We start from the raw sequence: 26,450 nt of genomic DNA, 5'->3' as shown, positions 1-26,450 counted from the left end.
GTTTGTTGGATAAGTAAGGTTAGGTTAGGTTAGGTTAAGGCAAATTAGGTTAAATTAGGTTATATTATAGTATGGTTAAGTTGGGTTAGATTAGGTTAGTTTAGGTTAGATTGGGTTGAGTTAGATTAGGTTAAGGTAGGTTAAATTAAATTAGATTAAATTGTGTTAGGTTAGACCAGGTTAAGTTAGGTAAGATTAAGTGAGGTTAGGTTAGGTTAAGACCGGTGTCACATTCTAGTGTGTGTGGTGAGAGAGACAGACAGATAAACAGACGGTACAGCCCCACGTAGACAGCCTGTGTGGTGGGGTAGACAGACAGATAGACAGTGTAACTCCGTCTAGACTGTCTCTCTCTCTTTCTCTCTCTCTCTCTCTCTCTCTCTCTCTCTCTGTCTCTCTCTGTCTCTCTCTCTCTTTCTCTATTTCTGTTTGTCTGTCTCTCTCTATTTTTGTCTCTCTTTAATTCATACATTACGTGTGTGTATGTGTCTGTGTGTGCGTGTGTGTGTGTGTGTGTGTGCGTGTGTAAAATAAGAGTTACGACACACACACACAATAGTTCACCGGACACTATATCTTCCACTATTCGATAAAACAATAAAAAAATAAATAAATAAATGAACGAAATAAATAAATACCTCCTCCCCCTCCCCCCAAAAAGTTCCAATAACGGGGAAAAACAAGTGTGTCAATACATGAGAATACAGACAAACAGAGGCGACGTATGTATCTATGTATGTGTGTATGTGTGTATGTGTGTATGTATATCTGTCACGTATGTTTGTAGGTTAAGGGTAAATAAAACGTAAATAGTGAATGTAGAAGAAAAATTACGATAGGGATATTTTTTTTTTTTTGGAGAATGGAAGCAACGTGAGAGAGAGAGAGAGAGAGAGAGAGAGAGAGAGAGAGAGAGAGAGAGAGAGAGAGAGAGAGAGCATTACATTACCTACCAAGACACGTGACGTCACTATACAACAGGGTAGTAACGAGGTTAACTCAACACTGCCAGTACACACACACACACCCTTAACCTAACCTAACCCTAACCTAACCTAACGTAAACCTAACCTAACGTAAACCTAACCTAACCTAACCTCACACCACCAACACTAGCTCACCCAAAATACATATCCTCTTTAAAGGGATAAAACTATACTATACTTCCTCCTAGTAACTCTAAACCACTAGCACAGGTCTTAAGTAACTAGTAAAAATCCAAAAATATAAATGTTGATTGAATAATAGGTATTTGGGGAGGGGGTGAGGGGTGAGGGGGGTGAGGGGGGGGAGAGGGGGGGGTGAGGGGGTGCGGGGTGAGGGGGGGTGAGAAGGTGAAAGGGGGGGTATTCTTCACCCGATCACCCTGAGTCTCTCACCTGTATGGCATCAGTTAATTAATCACCTGTTGTTACCTCAGACATGGATGGTACAGTACCTTTGACTAAGTTTGGCATTAGACTTTTTTCTAACTAAACTTTAGTTGATTAAGAAACTATTATCAAGTCTTTCATCTCCTTAATGGTGCTGTACAGGTGTGTGTATGTGTGTATGTGTGTGTGTGTGTGTGTGTGTGTGTGTGTGTGTGTGTATGTGTGTGGATGGCGCTGTTACCGCTACACACCACTAGTCAATAAGATATCATAAACCCGAAGCAGGAAGCACAGGTAGGTGACAGTGCTTCAGTAAACAACAGTGACGGGAGGAATATTCTCAGAGATGACAGTGAAAAGCTAAGAGGAAGATCATGAACAGAAGACAGTGAGGGGAATTAGTTTTCTTCTCTCTTGTATATAGACACCTCTCCTGTCTACCTCCCTGTCCACCTCTCTGTCCACCTCTCCTGTCTACCTCCCTGTCCACCTCTCCTGTCCAGCTCCCCGTCCACTTTCCTGTCCCCGGTAGCGTGAGTAAGACAGAAGAGGTGACCCATTTCAACACCGGACCAGAAACAGTCAGGTTGTGTCAAATCACTAAAGCTTATAATACCAGACAGAGTTATTGTAGGTCTTATTATCATGCTTGGGGAGCCATAGTCGGGTGGGTTCGGTCTCGGGGGTCACCCTAAATCCACACTATCCACACTGGTATCCACACTTACCACTCAAGAAGGTACCCATCCATTCACTGGTCAGCAGAGGTGAGGTGGAAATAACACAGGTAGTGGATATGTTAAGCCCAGTGACCAGCTGACCTTCTCACTGACGGCAGCAACTAAACCTACAATGGTCTGGATTAGCTTGTAAATTCAGCTGCCGTATTAAGTTAGCCTTGAACTGATGTGTGTGTGAGAGAGAGAGAGAGAGAGAGAGAGAGAGAGAGAGAGAGAGAGAGAGACATTAACCACTCTATAGTAACAAAGATCCAATAATGGTAATCTAGAGGATCACCTTAACGAAATTCAGTAAATGTCTTAACGCTATTCCCTCATCCATCCAGCTGGTACACACAGAAGGCTCTCCATTACGACACTATCATACTATATAACAGCCTACGTGGGTCAAGTTATTATGTCCCCCCACGAACCCACATAGCCCCACGAACCCACATAGCACCACGAAACCCACATAGCCCCACAACTCAACTCAGAAAGTCCGAGAAACTTTCAATGAGAAGAATAATCCTGAATTTGTGGTGCTCCTCCTTTCTTCCTCCACTCCCAACGTCGTTTCTTTTACCATAAATCTAATTTTCTCATTTTCTTTTTTTCAGGCTTGGATGTTATTCATGGAATTTCCTCATTTTAAGCTTCCGTGCACACTGCTCTGGATGTTTTTAATGGTGCTTGCAATGTGTCCCTGTATTTGCAATATATATTTACGTCACCGTCCTACGCCAGCCAATAAGGTGCGGCTGATCAAGTGACGTTAGAATGTACGTAGGCGTCGATGGGCGAGTGGGCGGGGTCAAGACTAGTGACATCACAAGAAGTGGGAGGAGCTAAAGTATAAAGACCGGGGTGTGGGCGTGTCAGCGTCTCATACCTGTTGCATCTCTCGTGGCTGGCGGACCTGTGTGTGCCTCGCTCCTCGATCTAACCACATACGCCAACGAGAACACAATATACATAACGTAAGTAGAAATAACTGATCTTTTACAATTATTCTCTTATAATATTTTTATTATATTTGACTTGAATTAGTGTTGGGTAAATGTAATTAATACATAGGCAGTTATGATAATGATTTGTTAACTGCAAGAGGGCAGTTATGACACCCCCCCCCCTCTCTCTCTCTCTCTCTCTCTCTCTCTCTCTCGTGTCTCACTCACGTCTTGACCTGACTCAGCCAATAACACGAGGATGACTGGACGGAAATGATGACTTCAAACCCCCTTAAAATGGATTCCTTAAAGTGGACCTCTCTATAGTAGACACCCTAAAGTGGACCCCTCGTAATACACCTTTTAAAGTAGACTCCTTAAAGTGAAACCCCTAAATTGGATCTCCTAAAATGGACCCCTTAAAGTGGACCCCTCCTAAATTCATTGTGTAGCCTCAGTGTAGCTAAACTCCCCTCCTGTCATCCTAGTTCTCCCCTCCCCACACCCCGGTCCTCCCCTCCTCACACCCCAGTCACGCCCTCACCACACCCCGGTCACGCCTCCACACCCCGTGTCCCCCTCCCCACACCCCAGTCACGCCCCTCACCACCCCCGGTCCTCCCTCCCCACACCCCAGTCACGTCCTCCACACCCCGGTCCTCCCCCTTCCCCACCCCAGTCACGCCCTCCACCCCTGGTCCCTCCCCTCCCACATCCCAGCGCCGCCTTCCACATCCTGGTCCCTCCCCACACCCCGTCCCGTCCTCCCCACATCCCTGATCTTCCCTCCCTACACCCCAGTCCCCCCTCCCCTCCCCACAACCCAGTCACGCCTCCCCACACCCCGGTCCTCCCTCCCACATCCTGATCCTCCCTCCCCACACCCGTCACGCCCTCCCCACACCCCCTGGTCCCGCCCTCTCCCACACCCCCTGATCCTCCTCCCACACCCCGGTCCTCACCTCCCACACCCCTGGTCCTCCTCCCCACACCCCCAGTCCTCCCCCCCCACACCCCAGTCCCCTCCCCACACCCCAGTCCTCCCTCCTACAACCCAGTCCCCCTCCCCACACCCCAGTCCTCCCTCCCCACACCCCCGGTCCCCTCCCCACACCCCAGTCCCTCCCTCCCCACCCCAGTCCCTCCCTCCCCCACACCCCAGTCCCTCCCCACACCCCAGTCCTCCCCACAACCCCTAGTCCCCACAACCCCAGCCCTCCCCACACCCCTGGTCCCTCCCTCCCCACACCCCAGTCCCTCCCCCTCCCACACCCCAGTCCCCCCCTCCCACACCCCAGTCCTCCCTCCCCACACCCCAGTCCCTCCCCACACCCCCAGTCCCTCCCTCCCCCACACCCAGTCCTCCCTCCCCACACCCCAGTCCTCCCTCCCCACACACCCCAGTCCCTCCCTCCTCCCCACACCCTAGTCTCTGCCCTGCCAATAGTCTCCTCTCTCTCTTTCACACACACAACCACACACACACATACACACACACACACACACACACATACAGTGAAGCAGTGGTATTCTTAGGCATCAGACAGAGTGGTGTTGTCTGTGTGTGTATGTGTGTATGTGTGTGTGTGTGTGTGTGTTGTGTGTGTGTGTGTGTGTGTGTGTGTGTTTGTGTGTGTGTATTGTGTGTGTGTGTGTGTGTGTGTGTGTGTGTGTGTGTGTGTGTGTATTGTGTGTGTGTGTGTGTGTGTTGTGTGTGTGTGTATTGTGTGTGTGTGTATTGTGTGTGTGTGTGTGTGTGTGTATTGTGTGTGTGTGTGTGTGTGTGTGTCCTGACTTGAGGATAAGAAATTGTTGAAAGTACCGAGGAAAGGTAGTGGATAAACCGAGTGGAATCTAGAATATCGCTAAAATCGAAAATTAAGGTAAAACTGGGAAAATCAGAGCAAAAAACAGCAAAATACTGACCTGACCTGACCTAACCTAACCTAACCTAACCCAGCAACTTCAAGGTCAAAGATGTGACCTTAGAGTTTGACCTTAAACACATAGATGAATGCTTATCAACAAAGGTAATGACATACATACACACAGTGACAATTAGATGTACACTATAATCAGAGGTATAATTAATTCCATACATATTTGCATGACTAATTAAAGACAAACATAATTACCCGGACGATTAGATACTAATAACTTACCTGGCTAATTAGATGCATACAGGTAACGCATACCATTAAAGTGATCCTCTCGGCCTACTACTACTACTACTATTGATTACTACTACTACTACTACTAATTACGATTACTACTACTACTACTACTACTACTACTTTACTACTACTACTACTAATAATAATAACAACAGTAATAATAATAATAATTTTAACAACAGTAAAACGCGTATGATAATTTGTGTAGATAAATAATGAAAAAATATACTCATTTAATTATATGTAAACTGCGAGTGTAAATTGTTGTAAAATATATAAATAAATCTGTTTAAATTAGGGAGTTTGAGGGGGGGCTCTTGGTAACTGTGAGCTGTGTAGGTGTGTGTGTGTGTTGTGTGTGTGTGTGTGTGTGTGTGTCTGTGTGTGTGTGTTTGGTGTGTCATTCTCTCTCCACACACACACACACACACACATTCTATATTTTATTCTTATTTTCTTTTCCTTCTCTCTTTTTGTTCACCACTCACTTCCTCTGTTTCACCTCTTTATTCATCTCTATACCTCACCTTCCTGCACACCTGACCCACTGCACATAAGGCTCTCACACACACACAGGCGTCTGTACAGTATAGGTGAGGGAGGAGAGCTGACACTTGGCTGACAACTCCAATAATATATCTTTATTCCTTGTGTTGTCTGTGTGTGTGTGTGTGTGTGTGTGTGTGTGTGTTGCTGTCTTAGGATGGCGACTCATATAACCATTTAACAGAGAGTTGTTTAGGATCCAATTTCATTGTGTTTTGACGAGTGACATTTTTAAAAACATAGTGAAGGGGGGGGGGATAGTATGCTCTGAGACTTTAGAAACCAGATTTTTATGTCGTAACTTCCAGAGAAACATTAAAAATATAAGACAAATTTTAACGACCAAGACTTTTTTTTTCTTTTTTTTATCATATATTTACACCTGTGTCATATAGACTAAAGGTGAGATGGGTAAACGTGGTACCATGGCCGTCGTAGTTATGCTAAACACTACAGTATATAAGATGGTCTCGCCTCTACACACACACACACACACACATTGTTGTTGTTGCTGCATGCATGACCTGGGAACACTGAACTATGTGACTCTCTCTTTCTTCTTTGTTCTTTCGTTCTCCATCACCCTCTCACTCTGTCTCTCTTCATTCTCGCTTTTTTTTACTGTCCTCTGCCTCTCTTTCTTATTTTTTCTCTATTTCATCCCTTCTTTTTCCTGGAGGTAAATTTTGATCCAATAGCTCACCTGGTTACCTCTGAGAGAGAGAGAGAGAGAGAGAGAGAGAGAGAGTTTCAACCTCTCACCTGCCAGGTCACCCTATATTGGCCGATACTAATTAATTCTCACCTTCATTACGTACACTAGCATAGCATGAGCGAACACCACCCTCCTTCCCTTCCCCCTGCCCCCCACCTCCCCCCCCCTCCCCCCCCCACCCCCCCACCCCCCACCCCACTCCCTCACCTCCCCACCCCACACCTCCCTCCCTACCCTCACCTCCCATGCCTGCCCTCACCTGCTCCCCCCGCCCCCTCTTAATTGTTGCTTCCCACAGGTCTGGGATGATACCAGGTGTGTGGAATGAGAAGGAGGCCTGAGATGCTCCTAGTTCTCCGCCTTCCCATACAGACTGACAGACATGAGACAGACACACACATAAGCCTACATATTGTACAGACACAGATACGCACATATATTAAGATTGATAGGCGCACAGAGACACACGTGTTCATATATACACATACAAACACATGCACACACACACACACACACACACACACACACACACACACACACACACACACACACACACACACACACACACAGACACCACACCACATAGCCATTCAATAACATATTTTTCCATTATGTCTTTCAATGTCTTAATAAACCCTAATGACGAAATACGAGACCTCATAGTACGTAAATAGGGTCACCATTACAGACAGACAGACAGACAGATAGACAGACAGACAGACAGACAGACAGACAGACAGAGACAGATACAGAAACATCCAAAACAAACAAAAACAAACAAGAATATTCTCCACCCCTCTTATCCCCTTCTTTTATCTTCTCTCTCCTTTCCTCCTTCCTTTTTTTTCTTCCCTCACACCACCTCCCCACCCCCCACTCTTTCTCTCTTCCCGTCCTCCTTTCTCACCCCACCTACCGACTCTTCTTCCTCCTCCTCCTCATCCTCCTCATCCTCTCCCCCTCCCTCCTCCTTCCCTCCATCCTTATCCTCCTTCTCTCTCATCTCTCCTCCGGGAACAAAGGTCAGGGGTCACGAGTTTCCCCATGAGAGAATTTAAGTGAAGGGCAAATTATTATTATTGTTATTATTTTTACCCAGTTTTCCCTGGCAAAGAAAACGGAGGGAAAAAAATTCATTATTTCGTTATAATTTTATCAACTGGGAATAATGAGATGTCAGTTGATTTATTACTGTCAAATCGGTGACGTCAGATGGTATCCTTTATCGAATTAGTGACGTCAGTTAGTTATCTTAGTGATGTCATTCGAGTCAGTCAACGAATCAGAGAATTAGTGAACTAAGGACACGTCTTGGCTGAGTGGTTATAGTATTGGACAGGGCTATTGATGGTCTCGGGGTCGATTCATGGTCAAGGTCATCACGTTGTCTTGACCTTTATTTAATTTTAGCATATATATAATTAGAGGGTCTGTCTCCACCCACACACCTGTTATATTACCTACATCCCACACACCTGTCATCAACATATCTACCACCCACACGCCTGTCATATTATCTACATCCCACACACCTGTCATATGATCTGCCACCCACACACCTGTAATAACCAGACCCGCCATACCTACACGTACAATAAACAGATTAGCTTCCCTACACCTGTAAATTTACACTTCCACACCTGTAATTACTATCCCACCCACGTACTCACCTATGATATAAGGACATAATTACAGGTGAGGCTAAAGTCATCAACTCACTCTGTCGTTACCTGGAAAATATAACAAACCCCAATCAACCCCAACCAACCTCAACCAACCCCAACCAACCCCAACCAAACCTAACCAACCCCAACCACCAACCGTCAATTGACAACTGAGGGTAAGTTTTTTTGTCCTTATTATTTACAAATATTTCTTTCCAAGCCAATGAGTGGAGCTTAATTTTCTTTTACGGACGTTTTGATTGATGGGAGGCATTTTTTTTTTTAACACGTCTGAAAAATGAGAGAGAGGAGAGAGAGAGAGAGGGGGGGGGAGAGAATACTGTATCTATATCGGACATTAATGCTGTATTATATCCAAATACTGTACGATTTACGTCGACTCAACCCCTCTTAAATAACTGCTAAAGATAACCCAGAAATTCGCTAGATTTGGTGTCATTTCCGCTAAGTTGGCAACACTGAGCCGCCTCCTCCTCAACCTTTAAAGACGGTTTCATTTATGTCAATATTGGTAGGGCTGTTGAAGACCTGACCTGACCTGACCTGACCTGACCTGATGGAAAATGAGTATCTTCAATATATATTCTTATTATTAAGTAAATTTATTCGTAAAATCATTAGACACCATTTTTGACGTATTTTCTCAAGTTACGACGAAAAAAAGATGGATTCTCTAAGGATTCTTGCATAACTTACGATAGATAGATGGATATATAGATAAGTAGATAGATAGATAGATAGATAGATAAGATAGATATAGATAGATAGATAAAGCAGAAGCCAGATGATGATGATTAGTATAACGACACACACACACACACACACACACACAAACACACACACACACACACACACACACACACACACACACACACACACACACTTTCAACCACCTCCTCTCCTCCACACACACACACACACACACACACACACACACCTCCATAATTTTCCCCAATTTACTAATACAATTATAAATGTCTCATACAAAACTCACAATGGTAATTTGTTTCAGGGGCCTAATAAGAGTAATTAAGTGAGTAATGGGCTGGTGTGAGGGGAGGGGGAGAGGAGGGGTGAGGAAGAGGGAGGAGGGGAGGTGAGGGGAGGTGAGGAAGGAGGAGGAAGAGGAGGAGGAAGGGAGGTGAGGAGGTAGGAGAATGGTAGTTAAGAGGTGTAATGGCTGTAATTTGGGACATCACAGTTGACATTATAGCAGCTGACATTACCCTCGACGCTGTATGTAAACGTGTGTGTGTGTGTGTGTGTGCGTGTGTAAGACCACCACCTACACAAAGCTCTAAAGTACATCATTATATACTCACACTGAACCTCCAGACCCCTCCCTTCTCTACCCCTTCTCCCCTTTCTCTCTTCCCTCTCCCCACTTGGTAGAGGTAGGCATCTAGGGGGTAGGAAGAGGTTATTGTGTCGTTAATTGAAAGCTGCAAATTGGGAGAAGAAGGGGAGGAGGGATGATATTAACTGTAACCTTGGAGAATATGTGTTGGTGGTGGGGTGGTGGTGGCAGATGGTATACTCTCTCTCTCTCACTGGACAACGTTACCCAGACGGCTGCTTCCCCATCTACTAACCTAATGAACACGTCTATACTGATACCTCTCCCTGTGTGTGTGTGTGTGTGTGTGTGTGTGTGTGTGTGTGTGTGTGTGGAGCTTTGAGGACGCAGGTGTGATCCCTTGAACCTTTTCTTTACATAACTTATTCAATATATAAGTTTGGGGGGAAGACGATGCAGAAAACGGTGGTTAGGTTATAGGAGAGACTCAACTATTTTGGTGGTTAGTCTTTCTTTATCTCTCTATCTCTCTTTATCTCTCTCTATCTCTCTCTCTCTTTATCTTTCTCTATCTTACTTTCTGTGTCTTTTTCTATTCTTCTTTGTAGGTCTATTCGTTTTTTTTTTCTTTCTTTTTTCTTTCCTTTAAATATCAACCTTTCCCATTTTTAATCTCTCTCTTCCTCTTCCTTCCTCTCTTTCTCATTTGCAAATAGATAGATAGATAGATAGATAGATAGATAGACAGACAGACAGACAGACAGACAGATAGAGTTAAATATATAGCATTAATATTAATATCCTTCCCAAATTGACTTAATGAGACATGACGAAGGTAATTTAAACAAAGGTCAATTGTCAAAGTTATTTACAAGATTAATAAAAAAAAAAGTTAAAAAGGTTTGGTAGAAAATTGGAACTTTTTTTTTTAATCTTCATTAAAAGTTGAGGTGATTAGTTTTTGGTCTAATTATGATATTTTTTGGGGGGTGAGGGGTGGGACCTGTGTGTGTGTGTGTGTGTGTGTGTGTGTGTGTGTGTGTGTGTGTGTGTGTGTGTGTGTGTGTGTGTGTTTTTCTTGAGCTAATTATAGAAGAGATTGTAGGAAAGAAGCTGGACGATTGAAAATTTCTCTCTCTCTTCTTCTCTTTTTTTTATCTGTCTTCCTTAATATTCTCTTCCTATCTCATCTCTTTATCAATTATTTATCCTCGATCTAATATTATAGGAGTGACTGACATTCATTCAACATACTCCGCGAGGCTGCACTGACCAATAACAACACCGATTAGTCCCTCCCCCACACACTGACCAATAACAACACCGATTAGTCTCTCCCCACACCACCGACCAATAACACCGATTGGCCCTCCACACACACTGACCACAACAACACCGATTAGCCCTCTCCCCCACACACACACTCCTGACTTCAATAACAACACTGATTAGTCTCCACACACACTGACCAATAACAACACCGATTGGCCCCTCCCCACACACACTGACTCAATAACAACACCGATTAGTTCTCCCCACACACACACCTGACCAATAATACCGATTACAGTCTCTCCCCACACTGGACCACAATAACAAATTTGATTAGCCTCCCCACACACACACTGACCAATAACACCGATTAGTCTCCTCCCCCCACACACACACCGACCACAACAACACCGATTAGTCTCTTCCCCACACACCGGACCAATAACAACACCATTAGTCTCTCCCCACACAATAACACCAATAACAACACTGATTAGTCCTCCACACAACAACAATTCTGATTAGTCTCTCTCCCCACACACAATCACTGACCCTAATAACAACACCGCTGATTAGTCTCTCCTACACACTGACCAATAACAAATTGATTAGTCTCTCTCCCCACACACACTAATAGAATAACACTGATTTTAGTCTCCCCACACACTGACCAATAACAACAACACTGATTAGTCTCCTGGCCACACTGACTGCTAGTCAACAACACTGATTAGTTCTCCCCTGCACACACAATTGGGACCAATAACAACACCTGATTAGTCTTCTCCCCACACACTGACCAATAACAACACTGATTAGTCTCCCCACACACACACACCTCCTAGACCACACAACAACACCGATTAGTCTCCCCACACACACTGACCAATAACAACAACACTGATTAGTCTCCCCTACACACACTGACCAATAACAACACTGATTAGTCTCTCTCCCCACACACACTGACCAATAACACCGATTAGTCTCCCCCACACACACTGACCAATAACACCCGATTAGTCTCCCCACACACACTGACCAATAACAACACCGATTAGTCTCCCTCCTCCCTCTCACACACATGAGAAAAATTATCGTGTTTGGTGGAAGAAACTCCATATGGATTGCAAGAACCTGAATTAATGCAAATACAACCTGAATTAAGGTAATAGCGTAGTGATGACGTCATATGGGTACAGTGTACTTGTCTCCTACTACACCTACTACACCCTACTACACCCTACTACACCCTACTACATCCTACTACACCCTCATTACACCCTACTACACCCTACGTATGTACACCAACAACACCAACATATATATAGAGATACACCTTAGCTTTTACACCCTTTACACGATAACTTATATTAACACTTCCACCTACACTTACACTCTATACTTATATTTTATACTTACACCTACACACTACACCCACACTACACCTACACCCACACACTCACACTACGCCTACACACACACCAGACTACACCCACACCACACCTACACCTCACACACCACACACTCACACCACACCCACACCACACCCACACCTACACCTCACACTACACCCACACCACACCCACACCTACACACCCCACACACTTACACACTACACCCACACACACCCACACCTACACACTCAGACTACACCCACACTACACACCTACACCTACACACCACACACTCTACACACCACACCCACAGCACACCCACACCCACACACCACACTACGCCCACACTGCACCTGCACCTACACACTACACACCCCACACTACACCCACACCACACCCACACCTACACACCACACCACGCCCACACCTGCACCTACACACACAACCACACCACACCCACACCCACACACCCACACCACGCCCACACCACACCCACACCTACACACCACCCACACCACACCCACACCCACACCTCACACCACGCCCACACTACACCTACACCCACACTACACCCACACCACACCCACACCTACACACTCACACACACACACCACACCCACACCCCACACACCACACACCACACCCACACACTCACACTACGCCCACACTACACCCCACACACTACACCCACACCACACACCCACACCCCTCACACCACACTACGCCCACACCACACTCACACACACACACACACACCACACCCACACCACACCCACACCTACACCTCACACTACGCCCACACACGCCCACACTCACCTCACTACACACCTCCACTTAGTCAGTCCATGTTAAGGAAGATCTTATTACTTCCCAAGAGGACTGAACAATAGTCATTATCCCACAGCCAGACCTTTATAAACGAGTTGTGTACACGATATGGTAGTCTCTCTCTCTCTCTCTCTCTCGTTTCTCTATCTCTATTTTAATTTTCTTCCTCTTAATTTTATCTCTCTCTCTCTCTCTCAGTTCATTTCTCTCTCATCTCTTCTCTCCTACACTTTCTATATACCTCATTGGTTTTGATCCTTAGAGAGAGAGAGCCTGTCTATTGAGTTAAGACAGAAATTAGGCCCAATTGACTCCATTACTCAATACACTTAAGGACATTTGGGAAGGAGGAACCACTCAAGTCTCTGGCGTGAGTGTATCTTTATCCCAAGTTAGGCCGGTTAGTAGACAGACCCAAGTGCTTAAGTAAGTTAGATGAGGATGGTAAGGAGTCTGGTCTGTCTGTTCATCTGTCTGTCTGTCTGTATGTCTGTATGTCTGGTCTGTTTCTATTCCTTGTAAATCTCTCTCAATCTCTCTTCACCACCTAACAGCCCTCTCTCTCTCTCTCACACAGCAAGCATGGAGAACAGTCGGCTCGTCCTCCTAGGGTGTCTGGTAGTATTGGTCTCCGCCCTGGTCTCCGTGACAGCTTTTAACCAAGACCGAGTTATCCAGAAATGGTCTCCACTCTGGTTCCAGAATCACTACAGCAGCGGTCATCTGTATAAGAGGGTGAGCTAACTCTAATATTATCTCTCTCTCTCTCTCTCTCTCTCTCTCTCTCTCTCTTCTCTCTCTCTCTCTCATCTCTCTCTCTTCTCTGTCTCTTCTTCAGCAAGTGGGTAGACAAACATTTTCTCTCTCTCTCTCTTCTCTCTCTCTCTCTCTCTCATGCGATCTTCTGTATATGCTATCCCTTAGAGAGAGAGAAGAGGAAGCTGTGTTAATGTTTGTCTAACCTCTTGACGCCATATTGTTCTTGGACGGGAAATAATTCAGGGTTTATTGACATTGTTTCTTCATTTTCCTCAGTCCTGCCATTTTGATCGTGATATATCTCTCTCTCTCTCTCTCACTTTCTTTCTTTCTTTCTCTTTATGAACGTATGTATGTATGTATGTATGTAAGGACAACACTAGAATTATACACAGACAAAAGATCATTTAGAGAGAGAGAGAGAGAGAGAGAAAGAAGAAGAATGGGCAAAAGTCAGTAAAAGAAGGAAACCAAAGAGAGAGAAAAGGAGGGGTGAAGAAGAAGAGTGATGGTAATAATGGCAGGAGACGCTAATAATACCTTGGATAAATTAGGTGGAACATATTGGACACCATCACCCTACTGAGGTTATATTTGAGAGTGGGAGAGTGTGGGTGGCTTAGTGGGTTGGGTGTGGTGGCTTAGTGGGTTGGGTGTAGGTGGCTTAGTGGGTTGGGTGTGGGTGGCTTAGTGGGTTAGGTGTGGGTGGCTTAGTGGGTTAGGTGTGGCTGGCTTAGTGGGTTAGGTGTGGGTAGCTTAATGGATACGTATGGGTACTGCAGTGACTTAACCTTTTCCTGCTAAAACCCCACCAGAATTTTTCCCGCCAAAACTCACCACCAAAAAAATTTCCCGCCAAAACTCACCCCCAAAAAAATTTCCCGCCAAAACCACACTAAACCTTGAAGAAAATCAATTCTTTTAAGCCTTAACCCAAATATTCCCGGCAATTTCCAGCCCAGCTATTATTGTCTCCACCCACGAGCGCTCTGTACCAAAATTCATAATCAACTATGAACTTCCCGCTATGCATGTTAGGAATTTTTTTAATTTGCTGGGAAATGTTTGGTATGTTGTGTTGGCTATATGATGTTCGTCCTGTGGTCTTAGGTATCGGAGACTAGAATCGTGATTTTTTTTTTTTTTTGTGATCTTGAAACCAAAAAATCGTTTCAGATAGAACAAAATTATAGGGATGGATACAAGTACAGGTATAGACAAGGAGAGAGAGAGAGAGAGAGAGAGGTTATTTAAAGAATCATTTCACTATTTCAAACTTAACAAGATCCTGTGTGTGTGTGTGTGTGTGTGTGTGTCTGTTTAAATCCTTAAAATGAATCTTAAAACCAATAAAAAAAATGCATATGACCTCCTTAATTGGCCCTAGTTATTGACCTCTTTAACGACTGAACTATTAAATCACCATCTCTCTTTACAACAGTTCCGTGATGAGCCAATCCCAAAGTGGAGTCCAACTTATTTTGACAACTCCGGCCTCTACTACGACCAGAAGAGGGTGAGGACTCATCAAATTCTTTAATATTTTTACTTCATTCTCTCGTTCTTGATCACCTGAAGATTAGACACCCTAACCTAACCTAATCTAACCAAATCAAACATAACCTAACCAAACCTAACCTAACCTAATCTAACCAAATCTAACCTAACCTAACCTAACCTAACCAAATCTAACCAAACCTAATCTAACCTAATCTAACCAAATCTAACCAAACCTAACCTAACCTAACCTAACCTAACCTAACCTAACCAAACCTAACCTAACCTAACCTAACCAAATCTAACATAACCTATACATAAAACAATTTCATCTTATTAATGTTGTTATTTCTTACGTTCTTAGTAAAGTTATCATTTTTTCATTAAAAGTTGAGGGTAAAAAAGAATGTTTACTCGCGAACATTTCAGAATCTTCACTACAGGGGGTTGCACAGGGTAAGTTAAAAATAATGTAGTACAGTTTTTTTTTTATATTTCTACATTGAAAATTTGTTTGGTCACCCTGTATGTATATGAATATGTATTTGTTTTACTCTCTCTCTCTGTCTCTCTCTCTCTCTTTGATCTCTTCCCCCTCTCACTCTCTCTCTTACTCTCTCTCTTTGATCCTTCCCCACCTCTCCTCCTCCCTCTCTCACCCCGGTATAAGAATTCACTATCAAGGTTCATTAGTGTAACCTGGCGTGTTGTGGCCTTTCCTCCCCCCTTTTCTCCTCCTCCCTCCTCTTCCTTCTTTCTCCCTCCTCTCTTCTTCCCTCCCTCCTCTTCCTTTCCTCTCTCTCTCCTCCTCTCCCCTACTTTCCCCTAACTTTTCACCTTCACCTCTCTCATTCACACCCATCTGTCCCCCTGTCTCACACACTTCCGTCACATCACAGGAATTCAGTGGATGTGGACGGGAGAACTCACTCTGTATGTTCGCGAGCAGTGTGACGGGTGAGGTGATGTCTGTCAGGTGTTGTGGAGCTCTTCAGTGTCTGTCTACCGGCTCCTCCCACACCTGTGTTGAACCCAAGTGAGTATACAGGTGTAACTACAGGTGCAACTACAGGTGTTAGTAAAGAAGGTGTGTTTTTTATCATGTACCTGTGTCGATCCTAATTAAACACAGGTAACGGTACAGAAGTCAATGCAGGTGTTTTAATTGGGTGTGTTTCTCATGCATCTGTACAGGTGTTGGTAGAGTGATTAGGGAAGATTAGAGCACAGGTGTTTCATTAAGTGTGCGTGTTTGGGGTGGGGTGGGTGATAACAAGATAGCGGGGAAAATTACTGAATATAATAACTAGGATCTAATGAGGTCAATATGTCGGGTTAATTAGGTTGTTGCGAGGTCTCATTTACCTCAGGACCGTCCCATTAACCGTGATTGATTTTCTCAGAGGTTTGCCCTGAGAAAACACTCCCCTCCCCCCACCCCACACACAAACACCTACACACTCCTCCCACCACATCTATATATCCTCTAAAACACACACACACACACACACACACACACACACACACACACACACACACACACACACACACACACATACACACACACACACACACACACACACACACACACACACACACACACTCACACACTTATATATATTCTTGTACTTTCAGATCGCTGCCTATGGATAATGTGGATCTTGATGAGATGGAAATTTAGACTACTGGAGAGACCTTCACTTAACAGCAGAGACCTTCACTTAACAGCAGAGACCTTCACTTAACAGCAGAGACCTTCACTTAACAGTAGAGACCTTCACTTAACAGCAGAGACCTTCACTTAACAACAGGGGCCTTCACTTAATAACAGAGACCTTCGCTTAACAACAGGAGCCTTCACTTAATAACAGAGACCTTCACTTAACAGTAGAGACCTTCACTTAACAGCAGAGACCTTCACTTAACAACAGAAACCTTCACTTAACAACAGAGACCTTCACTTAACAACAGAGACCTTCACTTAATAACAGAGACCTTCACTTAACAGTAGAGACCTTCACTTAACAACAGAGACCTTCACTTAACAACAGAAACCTTCACTTAACAACAGAGACCTTTCACTTAATAACATAGACCTCACTTAACAGTAGAGACCTTCGGTAACAAACAGAGACCTTCACTTAACAACAGAGACCTCACTTAACAACAGAGACCTTCACTTAACAACAGAGACCTTCACTTGACAACAGAGACCTTCACTTAACAACAGAAACCTTCACTTAACAACAGAGACCTTCACTTAACAACAGAGACCTTCACTTAACAACAGAGACCTTCACTTAACAACAGAGACCTTCATTTAACAACAGAGACCTTCACTTGACAACAGAGACCTTCACTTAACAACAGAAACCTTCACTTAACAACAGAGACCTTCACTTAACAACAGAGACCTTCACTTAACAACAGAAACCTTCACTTAACAACAGAGACCTTCACTTAATAACAGAGACCTTCACTTAACAACAGAAACCTTCACTTAACAACAAAGACCTTCACTTAACAGGAATAAACTCTACTCACAACAGGAAAAAACTCTACTCACAACAAAAATATACTCTACTGATAAGAGGAAGAATCTTTTACAATGAAACTTTACGAGTTAACGAAAGGTAAATAAAATGTTTTACAATTTACAAGAGGAGTCATTTACAGGAGGACTAATTTACAGTTTACAAGGGAGGAATAAAGAAGAGGAGAGAGTAAAGGCAAGGAGGTGGAGACGTAGTGAGGAATGGAGAGAAGAGTAGAGAGAAGAGGAGAATATATGGAGGGAAGGAGAAGTAGAATAAGAGAAGGAATAGGGGTAGAGAGGTGTGGTTGTGAAGGAAATGGCAGAGATGATAAGAAAAGAGGAAGGAAAAAAGCAAGGAAGATAGAAAGGGACGAGGAATAAAGGAAGAAAGGAAAAGGAAGAAAGGAGACTGAAAGGAAGGAACGAAGGAATGAAGAAATGAAAACAGGAAGAATTACCCCAAATAAACAATAAACATGAAATTACGAAAACAATAACAAGAAACAAATTCAAAACAACATTTCAAAGGGTTTATTTACTCTAAGTTATATGAAAAAAATAACTATCCCATAATACAAAAAAAAATAACCAAAATTATAATAGAAAATTACGGTATATAATAATAATAATAATAAATACATTATTAAATCGTAATCTTATGGTTAGGGAAAAATGTTTAAAAATGTTAATATATGTATCGATGACTTAAGACATTCTTTAGCTCTGTGTGTGTGATATAAAAAGATGTATGACTGACATTCTTACTTTAGCATTCTACCTCAGATGTCTTTTAATAATAATCTTGAACCTTAAGTGATTTTTTGATCTTAGGAGAAATTTTACCGTGTTATAATAGTATGAAAAATTCGTTTAAATTATAGATTATATGGGTATTATGATTATATTTTCGGGTTATATTTAAAAAAAAAAAAGAATTATATTTACAATCTCTCTGTAGTGTTTAGTCGTCTACGGTACCTTGAATTATATGGGTAATCCCTTAATGAGTAGTTTTATATTTATTTTATCTAGAAGATTTAAATTATATATACAGTAAATTATAGTTATTTCTCTTATAAATTATAGGAATTATTTGGTATTTTTAGATAATTATTATATCGTTCCTCTTTGGTCAATGCTATCATGATTTATATTGATGGTCCCTCGTTTATTTTCATTCTCAGCCAATCAGAAAAGCGCAGTTGGGGAAATTCTAGATATGAGGGTATAACGTGTGCTGATTGGTTCATACTCACTATGACGTCAGTTTATGCCCCTCCCACTACTCCCATAGCACGAAGCCTTATCTAATGGGAGGCAGGATAGTAGTCATTATTTTTATCAGTTATGGAGTCTTTTTCTGTCTGTCTTTCTGTCTCTCTATTCGTCTATCTAATTTTATGTTTGTCTGTCTCTCATTCAGTCTTTCTTTATCTCACTATTTCTCACTTTGTCTCATTTTATTTGATTGCATGTTATTCTATTTTTGGTCTCTCTCTCTCTCTCTCTCTCTCTCTCTCTCTCTCTCTCTCTCTCTCTCTCTCTGTGTCTCTCTTTAATTTCTCTCTCTCTCGCTCTCTCCTATTCATTCAGTTTACAATAGTTAAGGACAAAACCAAGATCGTTTTCTGTCGTTAGATGTTACGTCACTTAACCACAAACTTAACTAAACAGACGTGTAATATTCTCCTGATGATGTTCTTTATAATATATTTCTGAGAGTAGCTAATTCACCGGCTGGAACCTAATCTAACCTAATCAACCCTAACTTAACCTAGCCATAGCCAAACTTAAACTAGCCATAGCCTAACTTAACCTAACTTAACCTAAACTAACCTACCCTTACTTAACATGCCCTAAGCTAATTCCCTGCCCCAAATCTAACTTAAACTATCCATAGCTTAACCTAACATAGCCTTAACCTAACCTAACCTAACCTAACCTAAATCATCCCGGTTAACAATGGAAAATCCCAGTTTGTTTACAAGTCCGGTGTTAAAACGTTGTTCAATCTTTCTATGTATATAAAAAAAATACCTATATGTTTATTATTAAGAATACATACATACATACATACATACATACATACATACACACATACATTCATACATACATACATACATTAATATGAAAAATTTATTTATTGATGTAATATTATGTAAGAAGATTATTTTTTTCTAAAATTAAGAATAAGTAGCCTTTAGTAGAGTTTATTTTCAAAGGAATAAATGATAGATTAAATCGGCCCCAATCCTAACATTAACCACAGCTACCCAATCCTAACCTAACCACAAGTGTACACTCATAGTCTCAACCACAGAAAAACCCTAATCTAAGTATAACCACATAGGAAACCTAATCTTGAACTTAACCACAAGACTCCAATCCTACCGTTAGCCACAGCAACCCATCCCTAACCTTAATCACAGGTCCCAATTGTGACCTTAATTTAACCACAAAGCTCCAATCCTACCGTTAACCACAGCAGCCCATCCCTAACCTTAATCACAGCTACCCAATCGTGACCTTAATTTAACCACAAGACTCCAATCCTACCGTTAACCACAGCAACCCAATCCTAACTTTAACTTCACCACAAGATTCCAATCCTAGTCTTAACCACAGCAACCCATCCCTAACCTTAATCACATGTCCCAATCCGCGTAGCCTCTAGTCCAGACATGTAGTGGAGGTTATGGTAAATTATGGCCTATTAGTACGGGGCCAATTTACTCTTAGTTAAAATCACTAGACCAAATTTTCTCCATATATACAATTTGTATTTCCATGAGTTCTATAAATTGTGTTTCTGTGTGTGTGTGTGTGTGTGTGTGTGTGTGTGTGTGTGTGTGTCTTTGTCTATCAGGGTCCATTTAACTTTTAATCTGTATTCAACAATTTCCTCTGAACGCTTCGAATTGTCCTCATTAATGACTGTCTGGAATCTATTTATTAAACTGATATTAATATTCGTCTTTGTCTCATTTCTGGTGGGAAAACCTATTGTGCCTATCGTTGTGTATGGTCTACCTTAGTGTTGGCGAGTTTTTCCTCCTCTCTCCATCTCCTTCCGCATTCCTCTACACCTCCTTCCTCTTCGTCTCCTTCCCCCCTGCCCTCACCCTTTACCATTCCTCTTCCCCCTCAAGGTACTTCAGTTCCCCCTGTACTAACACTGGACAATATATTTCACAACAAACTAGAGTATTATTTTAGAGAAATAATAAAGAAATACAATCGTAAATAACAAAACAAAAAGTACTGCAGTCATTTAAAATTAAATAGTGACCCATAAACAATATTCATTTTCTTTTAATACCAAAACAAAGAAAACGTAAAATATAATATGACATACTTAAGAAATATTCATATCACGACATATTACCACAACCTGACTTTAGATTATGTCAAGTAATTCCTGTTCTTACATTTGCTTACTCAGCTTTGGCAAAATATAATTTTCAACAAGATCTTATTTACCACCCAGATGTTGGCAGTACCGAGGTAACGTGTTTATCTCACCACCGCGTCCCAGGTTTAGTTCCCAGGTCGAATACGAGGAGGGTGTTGTCCAGTGTGAACCAACCAGACAAGTTTTCCGTTAGGTATTCCACCATCTTCTTATATTAATTCCGGATATTAAAGGAAAAATTAACTCACCAGGAACAAAGACGGGGAACAAGACCAGCCAACGAATACCTTCCCACGTCAAAAAAAAAAAATAGTACAATACAATTAACCTTCTATTTCTGACTTCAAAATATCACCAACGAGATATCATTTCTTATAACTGTAAGTATTCTGTACTCACACAAGTCTTACTGCACCTACAGCTCCTCCTCAATGTTTATACGTTATGCCCGAGCGGTTAGTATGTAGTGGATTTCTCCCCTACAAACGCTGTTTATCGCTGAGTAGCCGACCCCGCGAATTCCACAGTGTGTGCCTCGTGGTCTGGGTCAACCAGCGCCGCCCACGGAGCGGGGGTCAACTATTAAGCCACGCCTACCTCCGCTATTTAAGACCTGACCTCGTGGTGACCTCTCTCTTCTTCGAGCTACAGCCGCAGCAAGCTACACCACCTCCTCCGCCGCTGCCTGGCGGCCCTCGCTCCCGCCGGCGAGCATGGCGACCCACAAGCTGTCCTCCTCTGAGCACCCTCACCAACCAGCTCTCTCTACATCACACTTGTAACCATGCTGCCTTCCCAGCACCAAGCTGCATTGTACATCCAATACAACATGTATACAGAGAGCACATTGTGAGTTTCCTTTCTCCATCCCATCCTGAGTGTGAACCCAAACAAACGTACCCCACAAGTATAATAAACTCAACATAACAAAGAAGAGAAAGTAGAATATCTTAGAATGATACTCTTAGTACGGGCCACACTCACCAGAGGGCACCAGTGACGTCTACCTACTCCGGGTCTTGTGTGAAGGAGGAGAAAGGGGATGGGTGATGGTGGCAACTTCAGTAGTCGGAATTTAATTTATTATTTTGTTACTCTAAGAATCATTTTTTACCCCTGGTGATTATATATGTATTTCTATCAATCATAACTAACAAATTGATATGTGGATTTTCTATTATTATGTGTTTCAGTGTTATATAATCTTCAAAATGTTTATGATTTAGGTAAGGTTAGGTGTCGGATCTTAATGCTATTCCTTTGTGCCTCGTTCAACCACCTAGCTGTTATTTATCTCAATATTTCCTCCCTATTTTAAATAGTCCTCAGCTGGAGAGGAAAATCCGTTATATCGAGGGTTTACATAAGAACATAAGAAAATAAGGAGTCTGCAATAGGCCGGTTGGCCTGTGCATGGCAGCTCCTGTCGAGAGTTACTACCACTCTCTATCATCCATGAATCTATCCAGCCTCCTTTTGAAACTTTCCAGCGTTCCAGCACTTACTACAAAGTTGCTAAGCTTGTTCCACTCGTCCACCACCCTATTTGTGAACCAGTTTCTTCCTATCTCCCTCCTAAACCTTAACTTATCCAACTTGAATCCGTTCCTCCGAGTCCTATCCTGCTCGGATATTATAAGAACTTTATCTATATCCCCTTTATTGATTCCTTTCACCCACTTAAATACTTCTATCATATCTCCCCGCACTCTTCGTCTTTCTAGGGAATGCAAGTTAAGTTTCTTTAACCTATCCTGATATGGAAGGTTTCTAAGTCCCGGAATCATTTTTGTCATTCTTCGCTGCACCGACTCTAGTGAATTTATATCCATTCTATAATAGGGGCACCAGAACTGAACCGCATAATCGAGGTGCGGCCTGACTAGCGCAAGATATAGTTGCAATAAGACCTCTGCACTCTTGTTACTTACACTTCTAGATATAAAACCCAATACTCTGTTTGCCTTATTTCGAACATTAACGCACTGTTTTCTAGGCCGTAGGTCCGGGCTTACAAGTACCCCTAGGTCTCTTTCACAAGTCGACTTCTCTAGGTTGATGTTGTTAAGGCTGTATACATTATAAGTATTTGTTCTTCCAATATTAAGTACGCTGCGCTTGCTGGTGTTGAATTTCATTTGCCATTTTTCAGACCACCCCTGCAGTTTATTTAGATCCTCCTGTAACGCATTTGCATCCTGCCCTGAATTAATTTGCTGCCCTATTTTGGTGTCATCCGCAAACTTGCTTATGTCACTGCTGATCTCAGTATCTAAATCGTTTATGTAGATTATGAACAAGAGTGGGCCTAGTACTGACCCCTGGGGAACCCCACTGGTTACACGGCCCCACTCAGATTTAACACCATCTACGCTGACCCTCTGAGTTCTATCGGTGAGCCATGATTTTATCCAATTTAAAACTTGTTAGATGTGAATCCTCCACCTAACGAAATATAGAGGAAAATCCGTTATATAGAGTCAATTAGCTATGAAATCCCTCATCTAACGAACCATAGAGGAAAATCCATTATATCGAGAGTCCGTTAGATATGAAATCCCCCCTCTAACGGATTATATGGAGAGAGAGAGAGAGAGAGAGAGAGAGAGAGAGAGGGGGGTAACACTGTACAGGCATCCGTTATAAACGTATCTTAAAACATTTCAATTTTTGTTTTTATTCTTATGAGTCAATGGGTTATCATTATCCCCCCCCCCCTCTGTGCGTCTAGTGGTGTGTGCGTCTAGTGGTGTGTGTGTGTGTCTAGTGGTATGTACATCTAGTAGTCTATACGTCTAGTGGTCTGTACATCTAGTGGTCTATACGTCTAGTGGTCTGTACATCTAGTGGTCTATACGTCTAGTGGTCTGTACGTCTAGTGGTCTGTACATCTAGTGGTCTGTACATCTAGTGGTCTACGTCTAGTGGTCTGTACATCTAGTGGTCTATACGTCTAGTGGTCTGTACGTCTAGTGGTCTGTACATCTAGTGGTCTGTACATCTAGTGGTCTATACGTCTAGTGGTCTGGTACATCTAGTGGGTACATCTAGTGGTTCTTACATGCCTAGTGGTCTGTACATCTAGTGGTCTGTACATCTAGTGGTTGTACATTCAGTGGTCTATACGTCTAGTGGTTCGTACATTAGTGGGTCTGTACATCTAGTGGTCTGTACATCTAGTGGTCTGTGCATCTAGTGGTCTGTACATCTAGTGGTCTATATGTCTAGTGGTTCGCATCTAGTGGTTCATCTAGTGGTCTATATGTCTAGTGGTCTGTACATCTAGTGGTCTGTACATCTAGTGGTCTGTACATCTAGTGGTCTATACGTTCAGTGGTCTGTACATCTAGTGGTCTATACGTCTAGTGGCTGTCTGTACATCTAGTGGTCTATATGTCTAGTGGTCTGTACATTAGTGGTCTATATGTCTAGTGGTCTGTACATCTAGTGGTCTATATGTCTAGTGGTCAGTACATCTAGTGTCTATACGTCTAGTGTCTGATCTAGTGGCTCATACGTTCTAGTGGTCTGTACATCTAGTGGTCTATACGTCTAGTGGTCTGCATCTAGTGGTCTATACGTCTAGGGTGGTCGTACATCTAGTAGTCTATATGTCTAGTGGTCTGTACATCTAGTGGTCTACATGTCTAGTGGTCTGTACATCTAGTGTCTATACGTCTAGAGGTCTATACGTCTAGTGGTCTATAAGTCTAGTGTTGCATGTCTGGTGGTCTGTATCTATCTAGTGGTCTATACGTCTAGTGGTTATACGTCTAGTGGGGTGGTCTATACGTCTAGTGGTCTATACGTCTAGTGGTCTATACGTCTAGTGGTCTGTACATCTAGTGGTCTATACATCTAGTGGTCTATACGTCTAGTGGTCTATACGTCTAGTGGTCTGTACATCTAGTGGTTTGTACATCTAGTGGTCTATACGTCTAGTGGTCTATACGTCTAGTGGTCTATACGTCTAGTGGTCTGTACATCTAGTGGTCTATACATCTAGTGGTCTATACGTCTAGTGGTCTGTACATCTAGTGGTCTATACATCTAGTGGTCTGAACATCTAGTAGTCTATACGTCTAGTGGTCTGTATATCTAGTGGTCTCAGTAGTCTATACGTCTAGTGGTCTATACGTCTAGTGGTCTGTACATCTAGTGGTTCATACGTCTAGTGGTCTATACGTCTAGTGGTCTGTACATCTAGTGGTCTATACGTCTAGTGGTTCATACGTCTAGTGGTCTGTACATCTAGTGGTATATATCTAGTGGTCTGTACATCTAGTAGTCTATACGTCTAGTGGTCTGTATATCTAGTGGTTCGTAATACTAGTCTAGTCTATGGTCTATACGTTCAGTGGTCTATACGTCTAGTGGTCTATACGTCTAGTGGTCTGTACATCTAGTGGTCTATACGTCTAGTGGTCTATACGTCTAGTGGTCTGTACATCTAGTGGTCTATACGTCTAGTGGTCTATACGTCTAGTGGTCTATACGTCTAGTGGTCTCTGGCATCATGACGTTTTCTCCCCCTGTAAACCAAAGTGGTGGCGCCACACCCCCGTACAAAGCTGATTTCACTTCAAATCCAGTTGCCAGTAATACCGTCCCGCCACTCACGCTCACTCGATGACGTAGAATGAAATCAATGCTCAATATCCCGTCATTCAGTACACTAAAATCCCGGAATATCAAAACGTTTTTTTTTCTACGATAGACAGACTGACAGACAGATAGACATATTGACATAGATATATTCAGTGGAATTCGCCATAAATGTTTACATTGATTCTCTTTTTTTATAAACAGTGTAGGTACCAGGTATGTAATGTAAAAAGACAGTACAGGTTACTAATATACAGTACACAGACAGTACAGGCTACAATATACACAGACAGTACAATACGATCCATGCACTCCTATAGCTCATATACGACTTATATAATTATTAAGAATATGTGAGCAATAATGGTAGTCCCTCGTGTAACGAGGATGGCCAACTCGAGGGCCACCGAGGCGTGAATTTGTTTAAGGTGTAGCAGCTGTCGCCGACACCCTGAGTTAACGAGCTGCATGACCCAGTGTCAAGGATTAGTGCGAAAAGACCGGACAACTCGCCAACTGCACTGGCTTACCATTACCCCGGAATGAGATCCGGAAATCGATTAACATCCAGGTTCCCAATTACTGCTGGGTAGACAGAGGCAAATGGCGTAAAGAAACTTGCCCATAGTTTCACCCTGCCCGGGGATCGAACACGGGTCCACTCACTTGCGAGATGAGCATGCTG

General features: G+C 42.7%; 1 protein-coding gene across 1 annotated transcript; it reads left to right on the top strand.

Annotated features, from left to right (window-relative positions):
- Window positions 1–2,977: 2,977 nt before the first annotated feature.
- LOC121861720 lies at window positions 2,978–16,979 on the top strand. The gene is made up of 5 exons (XM_042359634.1): window positions 2,978–3,072; window positions 13,534–13,691; window positions 15,157–15,231; window positions 16,112–16,248; window positions 16,848–16,979. Exons 2-5 carry the CDS (start codon window positions 13,539–13,541, stop codon window positions 16,891–16,893), a joined length of 411 nt encoding a protein of 136 aa, XP_042215568.1. The 5' UTR covers window positions 2,978–3,072; window positions 13,534–13,538; the 3' UTR covers window positions 16,894–16,979.
- Window positions 16,980–26,450: the final 9,471 nt, after the last annotated feature.

Source organism: Homarus americanus, unplaced genomic scaffold (assembly GCF_018991925.1).
Source record: "Homarus americanus isolate GMGI-L3 unplaced genomic scaffold, GMGI_Hamer_2.0 scaffold43243, whole genome shotgun sequence".
Taxonomy (NCBI): domain Eukaryota; kingdom Metazoa; phylum Arthropoda; class Malacostraca; order Decapoda; family Nephropidae; genus Homarus; species Homarus americanus.
Note: the sequence above shows the minus strand (reverse complement) of the source record. Positions and strands in the feature narration are given on the sequence as shown.